At 33.1% G+C, this 17,591-nt stretch overlaps 1 protein-coding gene across 1 annotated transcript; it reads left to right on the top strand.

The window, feature by feature from the left end:
- Positions 1-1,730: 1,730 nt before the first annotated feature.
- LOC132557234 (uncharacterized) lies at positions 1,731-7,861 on the top strand. The gene is made up of 7 exons (XM_060221730.1): positions 1,731-1,843; positions 2,709-2,769; positions 3,136-3,221; positions 3,995-5,436; positions 5,712-5,836; positions 5,994-6,189; positions 7,287-7,861. The coding sequence occupies exons 1-7, from the start codon at positions 1,731-1,733 to the stop codon at positions 7,859-7,861; spliced, it is 2,598 nt and encodes an 865-aa protein (XP_060077713.1).
- The last annotated feature ends 9,730 nt before the right edge of the window (positions 7,862-17,591 follow it).

Genomic DNA, 17,591 nt, shown 5'->3' with positions numbered 1-17,591 from the left:
AGAAATTTTATGATTTGTAGTATGAGAAATTGTGATTTGTAGTATGAGAAATTATGATTTGTAGTATGAGAAATTGTGATTTGTAGTGAGAAATTATGATTTGTAGTGAGAAATTATGATTTGTAGTATGAGAAATTGTGATTTGTAGTATGAGAAATTATGATTTGTAGTATGAGAAATTGTGATTTGAAGTATGAGAAATTATGATTTGTAGTATGAGAAATCGTGATTAGAAGTATGAGAAATTATGATTTGTAGTGTGAGAAATTATGATTTGTAGTATGAGAAATTATGATTTGTAGTATGAGAAATTGTGATTTGTAGTATGAGAAATTATGATTTGTAGTATGAGAAATGGTGATTTGAAGTATGAGAAATTATGATTTGTAGTATGAGAAATTGTGATTTGAAGTATGAGAAATTATGATTTGTAGTATGAGAAATCGTGATTAGAAGTATGAGAAGATTTGTAGTGTGAGAAATTATGATTTGTAGTATGAGAAATTATGATTTGTAGTATGAGAAATTATGATTTGTAGTATGAGAAATTGTGATTTGTAGTGTGAGAAATTGAGATTGTAGTATGAAAAATTATGATTTGTAGTGTGAGAAATTGAGATTGTAGTATGAGAAATTATGATTTGTAGTATGAGAAATTGAGATTGTAGTATAAGAAATTATGATTTGTAGTATGAGAAATTATGATTTGTAGTATTTGTGATTTGTAGTATGAGAAATTGAGATTGTTGTGTATAAAAATTATGATTTGTAGTATGAGAAATTGTGATTTGTAGTATGAGAAATTGAGATTGTAGTATAAGAAATTATGATTTGTAGTATGAGAAATTATGATTTGTAGTATGAGAAATTGTGATTTGTGGTGTGAAAAATTGTGATTTGTAGTATGAGAAATTGAGATTGTAGTATAAGACATTATGATTTGTAGTATGAGAAATTATGATTTGTAGTATGAGAAATTATGATTTGTAGTATGAGAAATTGAGATTGTAGTATAAGAAATTATGATTTGTAGTATGAGAAATTATGATTTGTAGTATGAGAAATTGTGATTTGTAGTATGAGAAATTGAGATTGTAGTATGAGAAATTATGATTTGTAGTATGAGAAATTATGATTTGTCGTGTGAAAAATTGTGATTTGTAGTGTGAGAAATTATGATTTGTAGTGTGAGAAATTGTGATTTGTATGAAAAATTGTGATTTGTAGTATGAGAAATTATGATTTGTCGTGTGAAAAATTGTGATTTGTAGTATGAGAAATTATGATTTGTAGTGTGAGAAATTGTGATTTGTAGTGAGAAATTGAGATTTGAAGTGTGAGAAATTGTGATTTGTAGTGAGAAATGGAGATTTGTGGTGTGAGAAATTGAGATTTGTAGTATGAGAAATTGAGATTTGTAGTATGAGAAATTGTGATTTGTAGTGTGAGAAATTATGATTTGTAGTGTGAGAAATTGTGATTTGTAGTGAGAAATTGTGATTTGAAGTATGAGAAATTATGATTTGTAGTATGAGAAATTGTGATTTGTAGTATGAGAAATTGTGATTTGTAGTATGAGAAATGGAGATTTGTGGTGTGAGAAATTGTGATTTGTAGTATGAGAAATTATGATTAATGCGATGATTTACCTTTTTCAGGATTGATTGACTGGCCAACCATGAGGAACAGACACACATACTTAGCCTTCTAACATTCACATTGACATCACCATGACCTTGGAGGTGACCTTGAATCTTGATGGGTTGTTTCTACCCGTGATAGGAGGTGTCATTGGCCTCTTTCTCCTTGTTTACATTATTGGTGGCTGTTTGTGCTTAGGAGGGTAAGTGATATAAATATTCTTATTCAAGAGTTGTTTCCCTTGGTAAGGATATACTGTATATAAACTTATTTTGTTGAATTTGTGTATTTGTAATAATTGCTATATTTTAGGGTAATATCTCAAGCATGAAAAGCACTGAAGTAAGTTTATTGCTGAAATATGTATGCTTACAGTACTGTGAATTCTTTGCTAATATGGTAATTTAAAAGAAAAATTGTGTGTTAGGAAGAGGGGTGTGTGGGGAGGGAAGGTGTTAGGGGTTAGATTTTCTGTAACTGGTTTTTACCATTACCCATGCTATTTTAAGTCCCAAATACTCCCTGTATCCCGCCAATTCTCATTATACTTCCTAGGCCCAAAATACTCCTTATGTCCCCAACTCTCATCATACCTCCCAGGCCTAAATACTCCCTTTATCCTGCCACTATCATCATACCTCCCAGGCCCAAATACTCCCTTTTTCCTGCCACTATCACCATACCTCCTAGGCCGAAATAGTCCCTACTTCCTCACTCTCAATACACCTCCAAAGCCTGAAACCTCCCTTTATCCTGCCACTATCGTCATACCTCCCAGGCCCAAATACTCCCTACTTCCTCACTCTCAATACACCTCCCAGGCCCAAATACTCCCTACTTCCTCACTCTCAACACACCTCCCAGTCCTAAATGCTCCCTACTTTCCCACTCTCAACACACCTCCCAGGCCCAAATACTCCCTTTATCCCCCAACTCTCATTATACCACTCAGGATCAAATACTCCCTCCATTCTCTATTCTCTACTGAAAATTCCAACTAATTATGTAAAGATATGGTTGTTGAGAATTAGCTGCCTACCATATTGTAGTGTGTTTTTATGTTACAGTAAACAGAAGGATACTTCACTGAGTACCGGCAAATATATATCAGGACGAGACTCGACAACGGTAAGAAGGAGGATTTTGTGTACTGCAGGACCTGTTGTGAAATCCCTCAATCCATCTTATACTGTAATGTTCTAGATTTATCAGAGCAAAAATCCATCTATTTCTTATCATTATATATTACACTCATAATTTCTGCGCTATTGAAAAAACATCTCCAGGACCTGGAGTCTTGATGCAAAATTAAAAAAACATCAGGTTTTAAATTAGATTAAAGATTTTACATATATTGTTTTTACCTTGTGATATTTTCAGATGCGACATTAGTGTCTTTGATTTTACAACAATATGTAGTGTACAATCATGTATAATATCAAAGGTCAGTCAGCAATAAAAGACTCCGGTAATGAGATTTGTTTATATTTGTAGGCTGCTAAGCCTGCTGATAGTGTGACTGTTGATGTGGACAATAGTCTGATCCCGTTGGAGAACGGTCAAGCTGGGGGCAGTCTCAGGTAAGATTTCCTACAGACAATAATCTCCACTTTGTGCCCTTCATTAACCTTCACATTCCTACCTATGATCAACAGCCAAGAAAAATAATTTTGTTGATATGTAGTGAAGGATTGCATTCCTTAGAGATAGAAAAAAAATGAATAATGTTTGTTTTGTTTTTTTGGCAGTATTGTTTACATAACTACAAGCAGTCATTATGCAGTGTTGCCAACTCACCTTATTTTGTATAGAAGGTGTAATATTTAAACATTACGACGTGCTTGAATCACCTGATATTTCATAGCTTTTTTTTTTTTTTAATTAAATTTGAATAAATTTTTTGAAGTTAAAATATAGTAAATCAACAAATTCGTTGTTGACACACATATAAACATGATAGTCAAACAATGAAGTTGAATATATTTTCAACTTTTCACACCTGTGGTTATAAAGGGCTATGACTCCATATTTTATGATAGTCACTTGACCATACTGATCATTGAGTGTGAATACAGTGTTAAAATTTGTCCTTATAAACTTACACAGATTTTAAACAAAACTGTACTGTAAGCAGTCATCCTTTTCAGCTACCATGTATAGAATTTTAAGAAAATCAAACAATCAGCTTTCATGAATTTTTGTATTTACATAAGTTTACGAGTGTTAATAGCTTCAGCTCATACAATTACAATCTGTTATGTGAAAAATATTTACAGCAAATCAAAGCGCAAAAGAATGTTTGTTTACACATTTTCTATTTTTCATTTTTATCATAACATCTGTTGTGTTTTAGGATTAGTAACAGCAGCCAGAGAAGCCCTGGACATTCCCCACATCATGCCAACCAGCGACAGCTTCCTGCCCCTCCCCAGGGTAACGGAGCAGTCAATAGAACATTACAAATGGAGGAAGAACCCGAGGATGATTACGATCATTTGGCCAAAAATGTGAAACAGGGAAACAAACGTGGGTCAAACTATGATCATGTTATTCTTGGTGAGGATGGTTCGGTGAAAATAAAAGAACGGAAAGCAAGTATACCTGATACAGATTACGCAGAGGTAAACATGGAAAATATCTACACACCTGTTAAAGAGCAGCCAACAGCTGCGAGTGGTGGGAAAGACGCCCCAGCTAGGATAAACATTGCTTCTGCTTCAAATGATGATGAATATGCTATGGTCAGTGATGAAAGAGAACCAATGCTTTCAGCAAATATGAAGGTCAAGGAGGATCCATATGCAAAACTCAAAGAAAAAACTGACCCCTACAATAAAGTCAAAGAGTCAGATGAGAAAGATGACCCTTACAATAAGGTCAAAGATGATGACCCTTATAACAAGGTCACTGATAAAGATGACCCCTACAATAAGGTTAAGGAGAAGGATGACCCTTACAACAAGGTCAAGGACGATGACCCATACAACAGAGTTAAAGAAGAAGGAGAATCTGATGGTTCATTTATGGATTTTGACCCCTACAATAAGGTCAAAGATGTTGACCCTTACAACAAGGTCAAGGACACTGATCCATACAATAAGGTTAAAGAGGAAGGAGCATCAGGTGGGTCATTTATGGATTTTGACCCCTACAATAAGGTCAAAGATGTTGACCCTTACAATAAGGTCAAGGACACTGATCCATATAATAAGGTCAAAGATGTTGACCCTTACAACCGAGTTGAAGATGATGATCCCTATAATAGAATAAAGGGAGACGATCCACCTTATAATAAGATAAAAGGTGATGATGCTGACGACCCGTACAATAAAGTAGATGAGGATGACTTCGTTGATATTACAGAGGATCCTAAGTATCCATACTCTATTGTTGATCCGAGTAGGAAGGCAAAACAGGTGACAACAATTACAGTGTCTCGTAATGGTGAGGAAGGGTCAGAAGTGGATGGGGCATCTCAGATACAGGACACATTTAAGGTTGAGGAAGGAAGAGACGAATATGCAGTTGTTGTAAAAAATAGATCTGATTCATCATCAGTAGCAACGACTGAATCAAAGGTGTCAGACACTCCTCCAGAGCTCCACCCTAATACCCTTCCTCCAGAACCTCCGAGGAACTATAGGAGAGAGGAACCAACACTAGCACCTGCTCCACCTACTGGAACCACATCCACAAGTCCCACAAGTCCAGTCCATCAATCACAAACACAGACCTCAACTGCCACAAGTGCCAGTCAAATGTCAACTGCTGAAGATAGACCTGTACAGGAAGCAGGTGAGTAAAGGATTATGGGTAACAGATATTACAATATGGGAGTATACATACATCAATTCTCTTGATGAGTCCTGAAAATTTTACAGAAAATTGGGAAATTTCAAATTTGGCATAATGCATATCCTGTATACCTGGAAATCAAGGACAGCAGTTTTCCAGACATGAAACAATACGACATTATACTGCTAGTATGATATTGAGAATTAATATAAAGTTAAAATATTGTATTGGGTATTGATTTGTTGATATTTGACAATGTTCCTTCTTAATTCAAGGTCCTCCTCGCAGGGAGCCTGGCTACATTAAACTGACATCAAGAGAATCAATGGCGAGTATTAATGCACGCCGTGCTCTCAACACATACGAAACTGTGGCAGAGACTGAAAACATGTATGCAACAGTAAGTATTGATCTACTGAGAATAACACATTGCAATGAAAATATGTACCAGCCATAACTGTCTCAAATAGTAGCAGTTCAGATCCAACAAAATTTCTCGTCACATATTTATTCTTTACCAATATTACTAGGTTTAATGTTGTGTTACGTACTTACAGGTGGAAGGAGGCTCTGGTGATGGTGTGATTCGTGCTGCACCCACAAATTCTGTTCCTAATCGAGCCAGCCTTCCGAATGACTTCTATGCAGAGATAGGAGGTTCAGGAGATGGGGTTATACCAGTACCTCCCACAAATCCCGTACCGAACCGAAACAGCCTACCAAATGACTTTTATGCAGAAATTGGAGCCGCTGGTTTGTAAAGTTAACGTATACGTTTAGTATAGGATAATTAATTTTCACTCTACATGATTGTGATGCGGTGTCGGAATTTGTTTCTTAAAATAGATGAAGGATGTGATCCCGAATGACCTTGATGATGAATCTGTTCACTTCATTTAAACATTTAGTTTGAAATAAATTCTCGAAATAATAATAACTATCAGGTATACATGAAATTTGTAATATCAGCATAAACTAAACAGCTACAGAGTTTCTCTATCTTTGATCACAGTATAGTGAACTCTCTGCATCAGCCTTATATTTATATGACTTTCACCAAGTTTGCCCAGGAGGTTTACATACCTCGTAAGGATAGCATTAGACTTTACAAAATCAGGTAAAGATCCATATGTTTTGGTTCTATCACTTCCTAGGAGAGTGTTTTTCTCATTGAGATCATGGAATGTTCTCTGTTGTCCCATTTGTGTTGTCGGGCTCTGGGTAGCCTGCAGGTGCCTCCTGCATGATATTCAGCGAGGTAGCCACAAGATATACAAGGAGAACCCCACCTCGAAAAAACCTTTAATGTTCTCAGGTTGATAAACCCAGGATATAAACAACTACCTGAGTGATATCCTCAGTCTTATTCTGTGATAGATTTGTTACATTTGTAAGAAAATTTCATGAGTTTTGACAATTTACTTATCTTTACATACACTTTACATACACTGTCATAGCTTTTACTATGATTGATATGAAAACAAAATGATATAAACACAGTACAATATGAATTTTTTAAAACTCAGGTCTGACAGGTCACATCATGAAACATGTTGGTTTTACATCTTTCAACCATTGCTGTCATTAGAATGACGAGATGTTTACCATCTCATCACACAATTTTTGACCCTAGTGTACATAGGATAGAACAGCAGAAGATAAAGTTTATTTTGTACACTAGTGATGGTACACTTTACACTGGTCATTTGTCTGATGAAGGTGATCGTGTAGTCCTCAAAAGTCAAAACATCACTCTAATGTCTTCTATTGGTTGTGTTATAAGAACTTTTATTCTTTATTCTATGCTCTTAAAAACTTATTTCTTTTTATTGTACTGTTTTGATTCTCAGGTGAACAACAAGCCCGTGTGCCAGCCCCTCCTTCATTGGATAGTCTTCACCTCATGACAAAGACACATCATGATGGTCGTCAAGGTTCAAGGTCATCCACAGAGGAAAGTGACCTTCGACACAGTGTACAGGAGCAGTTGTCGCCAAGCGCCTTTGTAAGCTCGCCTCCTTATGGAGCAACAACTAGAACAAGTTTTGTGGAGCCACAAACAGCCAGTCCTAACTTCAGGGCTCTTAATGGTAAAGTGACGCTTGATCCAAATTACCAAACTGTCAGGGATTGTGTCAATGACCCTGACCTTGACTGTGACATTGACCCTAATTATGAGAGTGTAGAGGAAGCCAAGGCTAAAGTGTTTGTGTTGGAACAAAAGAAAGAAAATGAACAAAAGCCAGCAGATGGTAAGAAAACAAGGAATCATGTTTATGAAGAGGTGAAACCATCGTCGGAGTTGAGAGGAAATCAAACACGCGCATTACGCTCTCACATGTATGAGGACATTGATGAAGTTCAGGAGCAAAAACGTGAACTGAATAGAAAGTCGCAAGAAATCTCAAAATCCAAAAAAATGTGAAAAATTTATAATAAGAATTCTTGTTCATGTATTAAACTGATTAATTTACAGAATCTGAAAGTCACTTGCAATCTCAAATTTCTTCCAAGAACCAGAAATTAGGAAGATACAATCACTTTTAAACCAGAATTAGAGGATGCACTTCTGATGTTTGACCAGAGGTAGGACATGGTTCAACATGCACAATAATTCCAACATAAAGCCTTAGACTTTTATGTTTTTATAAATTTGGTTTTTGCTAGTTATAAGTTGGTAAGGGGTGCTTTGACAATCTGAAGAAAATACACAATTTTGGACTATGTTTTTTGACAGCTTAGTTGACATTGTCATTTGGTTAATAGCGTCAACAATTTCAATGTTTTCTGTTTGCTAAATTAATTCTTTTGATTGTAACTTAAAAAGTCTTGGGTAGAGTTCAACAAAATTTTGTTTGAATTATCATCATCAATCACACTTTTCAAATTAGTGAATTCTGACCCTGTGTACCATTTACAATGATTTTTAGGACCTGAAAACTACTAGTTTGCCTTATTTCTTGTTCTTGATAAAACCAACTGTTTGAGGAAAATTTACAAGCATTAAAACACATCCCGTTTTTTAATCAAGAAAAATCTCCATAAAAAATCTCCATCTTAAGAGTAAAATCTTCTAAAAACTTCAAAATGTTTAATAACTAGAAGAATGTCAAATAAAAGATTTATGTCATTTTTCAAAATTTTCAATTTTCGGTTTCTATTCAACTGTAATCTTGTAAAAGCAAATGAAAATTCAACATTTTCATATTATTTATTCCTTAATAAAGAAGTATCATACACTCACTTTTTAATGAAAGACAAAAAAGTTTTTATAAAAGTTGCGGGGAAAACAACAAAGAACGTTTGTTATTCTGGAAAACATTTACTGGGTATGAATAATATGTGAAAGTGAATTACTCTCTGTTACACATATTCTGACACCTGTATCGGAAAGAAAACTGTAGCTACATATTGATTAATCTAACCTTTAAAAAAATCAATCTAAAGAATTCTTTGTCTTCTCAGAGAAGTACACCCTTAAACATATTTTCCCTTTTTTATATTAATTGAAAACAGTGTCTTGAATTTTTTTTTCATTTATTTTTGCGATGAACTTAATTTTGTTATTTCCACATGGACGTTTGTTTTTTAAACAGTTATGATATGCACTTGACTTTTTACTACTTGTGTTATGAACAGTTTTGAATAATTTTACTGCCAGATACTTGTAAGAATATGCTTCCTGTGTATAACAGGTGGTCCATTGAAATAATTGACTGAAGTGGGGGAACAATTTAATTCCGCCCAATTGTGTTGTCGATGAACAAGGTTGCACAGAGTACGGGGTTGTGGTCCGCAAGGTTAGATTTTATAAACAATTCCTGCTGTCAATAGATAAATGTGCCTCATTATTAGGTTACAGATACAAATTATTGATAATAGCTGTTGTCTTTGATATATATATATGTCTTTGTGTTAATTATGTGAACTATTTACAATATTTCTAACTCTGCAAGAACATTTGGTGCTTTATTTACTAATTGCCTTCATGAATACTTCATTATTTATTTTAGTAAAGGGAAAATTCTATCTTGCCTCCACATATTAACTTACCATTAGGAAATTCATCACATGGCAAAAAGTTCATTTAATTTTTCATTTCATTTATCTATTTTTTTTAATTTTTTTTGCAAATGAAATTTTTTATTCTTAAGTGGTTCTATCACATTTGTTTTTTTTTTATTTGTTCATGTCATCAAATCCATTTTTTTTTCATAAATAAGAATTTTACAATTATTCCTATTGGTAAAATGAATCTGTTTTTGGACAATGATGTTCTAAATACAAATCATTCCAAATCCAACCCAAACCTCACATTCTTCAATAAATATCTGAAATATATGTTTTTAAAAATTCATTGATATGATGTGTTCCATTTCAATTATTATCATACAATACGAATATAGCAAGTAATGAGGGGATGGTATACGATTTGTTTTCAGTGGTATTTTGAAAGGAAACAAAAATAAAAATGGGAAGTTTCAAGATTATAAGCATAATATCTAAGAACTAAAATTTTTTTCTTCTGTAATAATTCTTTTCTAATGGTTGATACTTGTAATGTAATGAGTAAAATGACTCAAATAATTACTTTGCTCGAAGTTGAGAAATTAATCGAAGATTTTACGGGGGTTTCATACCTAAAGTTATTTATTTTAAATGTACTGATAGCTTGGTACTGTTATGTTTTTTCTAATTTGATGAAAACATTTATCCAGGATTATATTTGTGTTTACATTGTACCATATATTATTACACTACTAAAGTTTATTAAGTTGAGGATGTACAAATCATGATCGTAAGCTGAAAGAATTTGGATTTTTTTTTTTTACCTTCTTTCTGACTCGATATACTGTGAAATATTTTACTCCTATTATGTCTCAGGAAAGCACAAGTCTTTAAAAACTCAAGATTGTACAAAAGATACACAAGTGAATAGCAGTGTTCAAAACAAATTCAAGTAAGATACAACATAGCTAAACATGATGGGTCTTAATTTTTAAACCTCGAAAGCAAAAGAGGAAAATCCAAAGTGATTGAGAAAAAAAAAGATAAAAAAAATTTTGATGTGGAAATCTACTTGCCTTGTATTTCAAATAGATTCCATCATTTTTATATATCAGATAATTTCAAAAGAAGGTCAAGTACCTGTAAGAATAGATTTTAATTGATTCTCTGAAAATGTATGTATATAAGCGGTGGAGATGTAGGAACTTGAGTATATAGGTTTAATCTGAAATGTTAGCGACATTTCCTTTGCCGCCCATTATATCAATGCAAGATAAATATATCAAATTAATACAATAATGGTGTACAGTAATTAATGAACTTTCCAATTAGAGAATAAAAAAAAGACAAGTGTACGGAAGGATTATTTTGTCCTTTTACGCTTTGCGGCATCGTTACAGTGCTTAGAAAAACACTGAAAAATGCTTAATAGCTATATCGAGCTTACAATGTAGTATGTCTATATGGATATTTATGTTGTTCATACTTGTAAAAAGGAAATTTTGAGACATGCATATATGTTTAAATAATTTACATATATCTTAATTCATTAGCAGAATATTTCAAATTCTAGAGATAAAAAAATACATATAATAAATTCATCTAAAAATAAAATCTCTTAAAACTTTTTACTGATGGAAATGATGACCACATCTAATTATCATTTTCTAGTATGAACAAAACCCTGAAGAAAAATCATCTCTAAGTATAGAAGATTTGAATCTAGTAAGCATTTATTTCAAACAGATCTACAATAAAACTTCTTTTTTAAATCAGGTTTTTTTTTTTTAATCAGGTTTTTTTTTACATCATCATTAAGGCTACATGTTCTATTAAAATCCCATTTTGATGTTGATAGGAAAGATTTTTTGAAAGAAAATCTTACAGTGATGAAGCACATATAATTGGGTGTATTTATGAAGGGCTGATAGTACTTGATTAAATGATGCCATTGAATATTTAAATTCGTGATCATTGTCATCATTGTGATAACAAGCATTCATGTGTTTTTATGTTGATATTATTATTCAGATATAAAGATGTCAGGTATATGTTAAAAAAAAAGTACTAATACCCATTTTAAAGTAATTTGTTTATATTTTATTTTTATCGACTGAAAAAATGTATATTTATTTTTTGTGTATTTATTTGCATTTTGTGAAATTCTACAAATAGAAAACAGAACTTGTTACCAAATGTCCATTTGCAAATATGATTATCATGGTCCTGTTTTGGAAAGTGATATGAAAAAAATTTACCAAAAATTTATTTGTATATTAATGTGTTTTATTAATCTTTAATAGAAATTTTGTTAACAGAAGTTGGATATGTACAAGTTTCTGGTATTAATGTGTTTGTTTTAGATTTTAAATTATTTTCAATCACCAGATTTAGTTCAGAGATATGATCCATGAAAAAAAAGCATAATACCCTTGCCAGTGGATAGCTGCATTTTGCTTTTAATCTCAAGTATAATGCTATCATTTATATCTTTATGTATAGTTTCATAATTTTTTATTTATCTTTTAAATCTCTAGTAGTGAAGATTCAGTATATCTTAATGCTTGGAAGCAATAAGGTATTGAACAAAATGTAAATATTATGAAATGATTTCTTATTTGCACAGCCAAGCAATATCTAACTGAAATCCGTGTTTCTGTTGGGATATCGGTATTGTCCTTTCCTTGTGGCAAGTCTTGTCGGGAAGCAAGTCTGACCCAACAAGTGTACAATTTCACTTTTTTTTTAATATTTTTTTTCTTTTTCTTAAAAAAAAAAAAATTGATTGGAATTTACTGAAAGTTCTTCCTTGAAATTAACAACTAATGCATCATTCACATGTAGGCTTCACCTCCTCATTCAAATAGACATGTACTGTCAGTATAAGCAATTTTTTTTATAAATGTATAATAGATTTAAAACAAAAGCAAAAATCTGTTCTTTATCTGATTCTTGACTAGACATGATCTTCATTTTTCATATGTGAATTGTTTAAAGGAGTGACAGAATTAAGATTTCTTTTTCCCTCAGTACAAAATGATATTGAAAAGTATAATAACATATAACAATTTTTTATATGAAATAAGCAATTTATCAGATTTATCATAGAAAAGAAACGAAAAAAAAGAAAACTTTCAGCTAATCATACAAAAATGTAATGTCACAATTTTTTTCCCCAAGAATATCTTGGATATGGTCTCCCTTCAATTGCTAAAAATGCATTAGATATTTTATCTACAAATTGTAAGGAAAAAGGAGAGAAAAAAAATGATTAAAAAAATATAATAAATAAAAAGAAGTAATGCACATCTATTTGAGCAATACAGTTCATATTAGAGTATAAATTATTAACAAAGGTAAGTAGTAGTACTTGTGTTGTTACAGATACTTAATGTCTTGAAACAAACATTTTTATCTTAATGTAATACTAGTATTGATATGCCATCTGAATAGTAACACACTTTAAAAATTAATTCTTCAGTCACTTTTTGATTTTGAGACATTGCTTGTGAAATTGATTTCGAGACAAGTCCTTGTTTGTATTTTGAAATCTTGTTTAATTAATATTCAATATTCGGTTGTCTTTCTAATTCAATCACATGCCTGGGAATCCATGAGACTTGATATAAACACTATATACTGCACTCAGAGATTATTTTGTCCATTTATATTACATTAGTACAGTAATTTAAAATAAAAATCAAACTAAATTAACAAAAAAAATTAACTTTATTCTTTTTACACCTGTTAGATATTCCTCGGTAACCATTTGCTTGTTTTAGTTGTAATTATTACAAAATGCTAATTCTGCCATGGTTTTCACACAGCCTTTTCCGATAGTCAATAGAGTCTTTAAATGTTCAAATTTTTTTATCACATCATTTTGGATAGTTAGGTTGATAAATGTTAGGGACTCATTAACAGAAATTAAACAAGTGTTTTATATTCCATTGTCTCAATGAGGCCCTGTTGGTAAAGCAGACTGAGTTGTTTGGTATTCGGTGATTTTAATTGCCCTCACATGCAGTTGCGATGAGAGCTGCAAGATATCCGAGAATGTCCACTATTTCCTCAAGGTTTGTCAGAATGAGAGCTGTAAGATATCCGAGAATGTCCTCGATGCATAAACAGTAAGTGAGGATGAGGTATAAGATATACCAAGATTTCTTCTTTGCCGTCAAGGGTAGTCAGGATAAGATATTCGAGGATTTTCCAATGGGTGCACTCTTGGCAAGACTGAGAGTTGTTAAGCTTTTAGATAAACCAGGATTTTTATTATTCTCACTGGAGTAGTTGTGATCTGTTGAAAATATATTCATTTCATATCATGTCATTTGCATAAGATTTCTCTCATAATTTCTGATTGGCTACATTAATTATACTTCATACTTGCGATATTTTGTTTTACAGAATAAGTAGCCCTATATTAGAGATTTCCTTCTAAACACTATTTGTTGTTGGAAACAATGACGACAAAAATCTCACACTGTTTGTTGTTGGAAATAATGACTAGAAAGATACAAATGACAATATTCCTTCATTTTTGTTTTAGCATTAATTTCATCTTGAATCATTTTTGTCATCATTATCATAATTTTATTTCAAATATACAATTGTTTATGTGTATGAAGCATGTCATGTTGTCATTGAACCATAAAATGTATATGTATCAACATATATAAAAATAAAAACACGAAATCAGTTTGAAGTATTTAATCGTTAATCTATTGATATATTGATCAAGAGCTTGTTCCTAGTGATATGATTGTCCATGAACGAGGTCGATAGCTAACACTTTGACTTACAACACAGGTTGTTAATTATACAAGAGACACAAGCTATTGACAACTTTAAAATAAAAAAGGAATTGGGTACAGCAGAGTCATATAACGAATTAGAATTCATCGTACAGGGGTTAAAGGCCTAACGTTTAAAACCTAGGAGTCGACTGAAAAATCATTTTGATGGGAATGTTTTATTGATGCCACCAGGATCTCATCCAGATATATTCCAGCTTGTCATGTGAAATTTAAAATGTCTGATGCTCAATAGTTTGCCTTGATCTCATTTGGGAAAATAACATAGCTTTCTTGGATTGACCATGATTTACATGGTGAGTGTTATCCAAGAATAAGACGCTTACCCTTCCGAAGCATATAATGAAAAGTGTTCTGTCGTTTGTGGATTTTGTTCACATAATTATGTTTCCTTGTTATTTTTATACACAAAATGTTCTAATTCCACCTCATTAATCGGAACACTGATCATAGAGTGGCTTAGTAGTCATATCCGTAGTTTCATTACGGCTTATTCATCAAAACTCACAAACAGAACTATATTGCTCACTTTCAATTCTACAGTTATCTGTTTAAGGAATGCAATTGCTGGTAGCGGTAGCAGATTTTATTTATTGTCGACACTGCAACCCTTCGGATTTCCTGCTCACCTGACCGAAAAGATAGGTCAAATGTTGAGTTACAGGCATGTGCCTTACTGGTATTGCGTTTGGCTCGCAGATTTCCACATTGCGTATATTTCATATACATTGTAAGTGTCTTAAGCATTAGATAAATCTGTAGTTATATTCGTAGGTTCAAGGTAAAGTTGCTTTGCACTCATTCACGCATCGTTTTCCAACAAGTAGTGGGCTGCTTCGTCATACGATAACGATATGCCAGAAGCAGTAAGACTGCCTGAACTCTCCGGACCTACCTGCCTATATAAAGTCGACATAACCTATATATACCCACCTGTGAACACGGCTTATATGAAAATTTTAAACTATTTGATTATCCATCAACATAAATCAATCATTTATTTCATTAAATTTTAAAATGTCAGTTTTTTTTCTTACATATCATATAAACCGAATTTCCAAATATTTTGGTTAACATAATTAGTATCCATGATCAATTAGTCGCAAATTATAACACATTTAGTTGATTTTTATTCGTGGTCAAATTTTTGAAGAGCTTTCTCGAAAGGGAGACAATCCATGAATGCCTAGATTATTAGACTCCACTACCGGATCTAGATAACATAATTCTTTGATTCGTTATTCGTATTCTTTCGACAGTCTGTTCATGCTCATGTACTTAGGTGAATTTTGGAATTTGAAATAATTTGAAAACACCTTATTCCTTGACATGTGAATTTGATTTCATTACATTCATTGACTTCAGCTTTCAGACTGCATTTTTTACAATGTCATATGTTAGGACGGGTTCATAAATGTTACCAGTTACCGGATTTATCGGTTATCATTTTAGTATCAATGTAGGCCAAGCAAATATTTGCTCAACCGAAACCGTTATGCAATCGATATCATTTATATATTTTATTTCAATAAAAAACACAAACTGATCAAATTAATTCGTCTTTTATCGAAAGGAGTTATTGTGCCTCGGGAATCAAATCAAATCCTTAAGGTAGTTTCAGGTAGTTACTGAGAAATTACATCATACTAAACGGGAGTCATACCATGGAAATAACACCAGGCTTATGCCCTCCATTCGCTGTCAGTACAGCTATACAGCGTCGCCTAATGCTTCTGATCAGATTTCTGTCATCGGTAATCCTTTGCCATTCCTTGTGAAGAGCAAGTGAGAGGTCTGCAATGAATTAATATCACAGCGCTGTCGAAAAGGACGTCAAAAGACATTCCACATTTGTTCAATTTGGGATAAATCCGAAACAGGAGTCACTATTTCAACACGTTACTGTCGTGCTGTCTTTCCTCTCCAGCTGTTCCCTCCCCCCACCATCACACTACCATCGCCCTACTGATCACGCTAGATGATGTTACCGGCGTTATACCGCTCGTGACATCATCTCCATACTCGACCCCTTCATCACCATACTGGACCATGAAGCGCGACTCGTCAGGACAGGAAAACGACTTAGTTCCATTGGCGTTGGATCCTTCGATGATGTGTTGCAGCCAAATTTAGACGATTTTAACCGATGGGGTTATGTCAACGGAACAGCCGTTACTGGACGTCTGTCGTGTAAAGCCGTGGCTTGAAGACGATTCCAAGCAGTTTCATGAGAAACATGAAGCCTGATAGCTCTGAAATTCAACAGCTGTTTTTGGCGCAGAAAGGAAACTTTGACGTCTTGACATTGTTGTAGTAAATGGTATTGTTGTACCGTCGTTTTTCTAGGTCGTCCAGATTGAGGACGGTCAGAAACAGATCCGAACATCTGATAACTGGTCATCAGTCGGGATCATGTTGAAGGCTGAACGTGGTAGTGATAAGCAACGTCTCTAATGCAACTACCAACATCCAACATCTACATCGTCATATGTCATTGGTTTTCTGACTAGCCTGAACGACGATCCATTTAACGTTAAGTTAAACATTCAAATGATTTTGTTGGGGAAATCTTCTCTGATAAATTCGCATTCGTCTACACGTGTTCAGTTTGTGTGCAATTATGCGTATAGTGCTACGTGGAAGACACGACATAATGCACGTGCGTATTATTCTGGTGTTCTATCTAATCGAACTTATCGATTTACAATAGAGTATCCCTTTATCACGTTTATATTCTATCATATAAACAAGAATATGTTTGACGTTTTAAAAAAATAAAGTAGCTTAACTATTTTTAAAAAATAACCATTCGTTTTTCTTTTCGCGTATTCCCCATCTGAACAAATAATCAGCCACTTTTAAAGTAGGGCCTGTGAACAGCATCCCTTCTGTCGAAAAGTTTGTGGTAAAGTGTTTACTAATGTTAAGATAAACACAAATGAGTTTCTGTCTCAGACAAGAGTCTTTAACACAGAATTCAAAATAATCAGGCTTAAAAAATAATAAAGAAAATACCAATATGTTAACAGAATCTTCATTCAAACACAAAGATCATGACATTATGGTAAAATAAGGTGAAAAAAGATTTATATGGAGTATGATAAGCCCAGATGTTCCGGAAGAGTAATCGTCGTCTGCTTCAAACAAGGGCAGATAGAGAAATAGGATATTTCTCACTGAGATTATTATGAAGACCGTTAAACTTAACCATAATCTTCATAACCTGCATCTCTGGAATCTTCGTGGTGTGAGTGTATTAGTTGCAGACAAAAATCGTGATTTTAGGAACAGGCATCATTAGAATATCTTATCAACTGCGACATGTAAATA

This window comes from Ylistrum balloti, unplaced genomic scaffold, assembly GCF_031769215.1.
Source record: "Ylistrum balloti isolate Yb309-2 unplaced genomic scaffold, AGI_CSIRO_Ybal_v1 Utg370646, whole genome shotgun sequence".
NCBI classification, from domain to species: Eukaryota; Metazoa; Mollusca; class Bivalvia; order Pectinida; family Pectinidae; genus Ylistrum; species Ylistrum balloti.
This window is presented reverse-complemented; position numbering and strand designations above follow the sequence as displayed.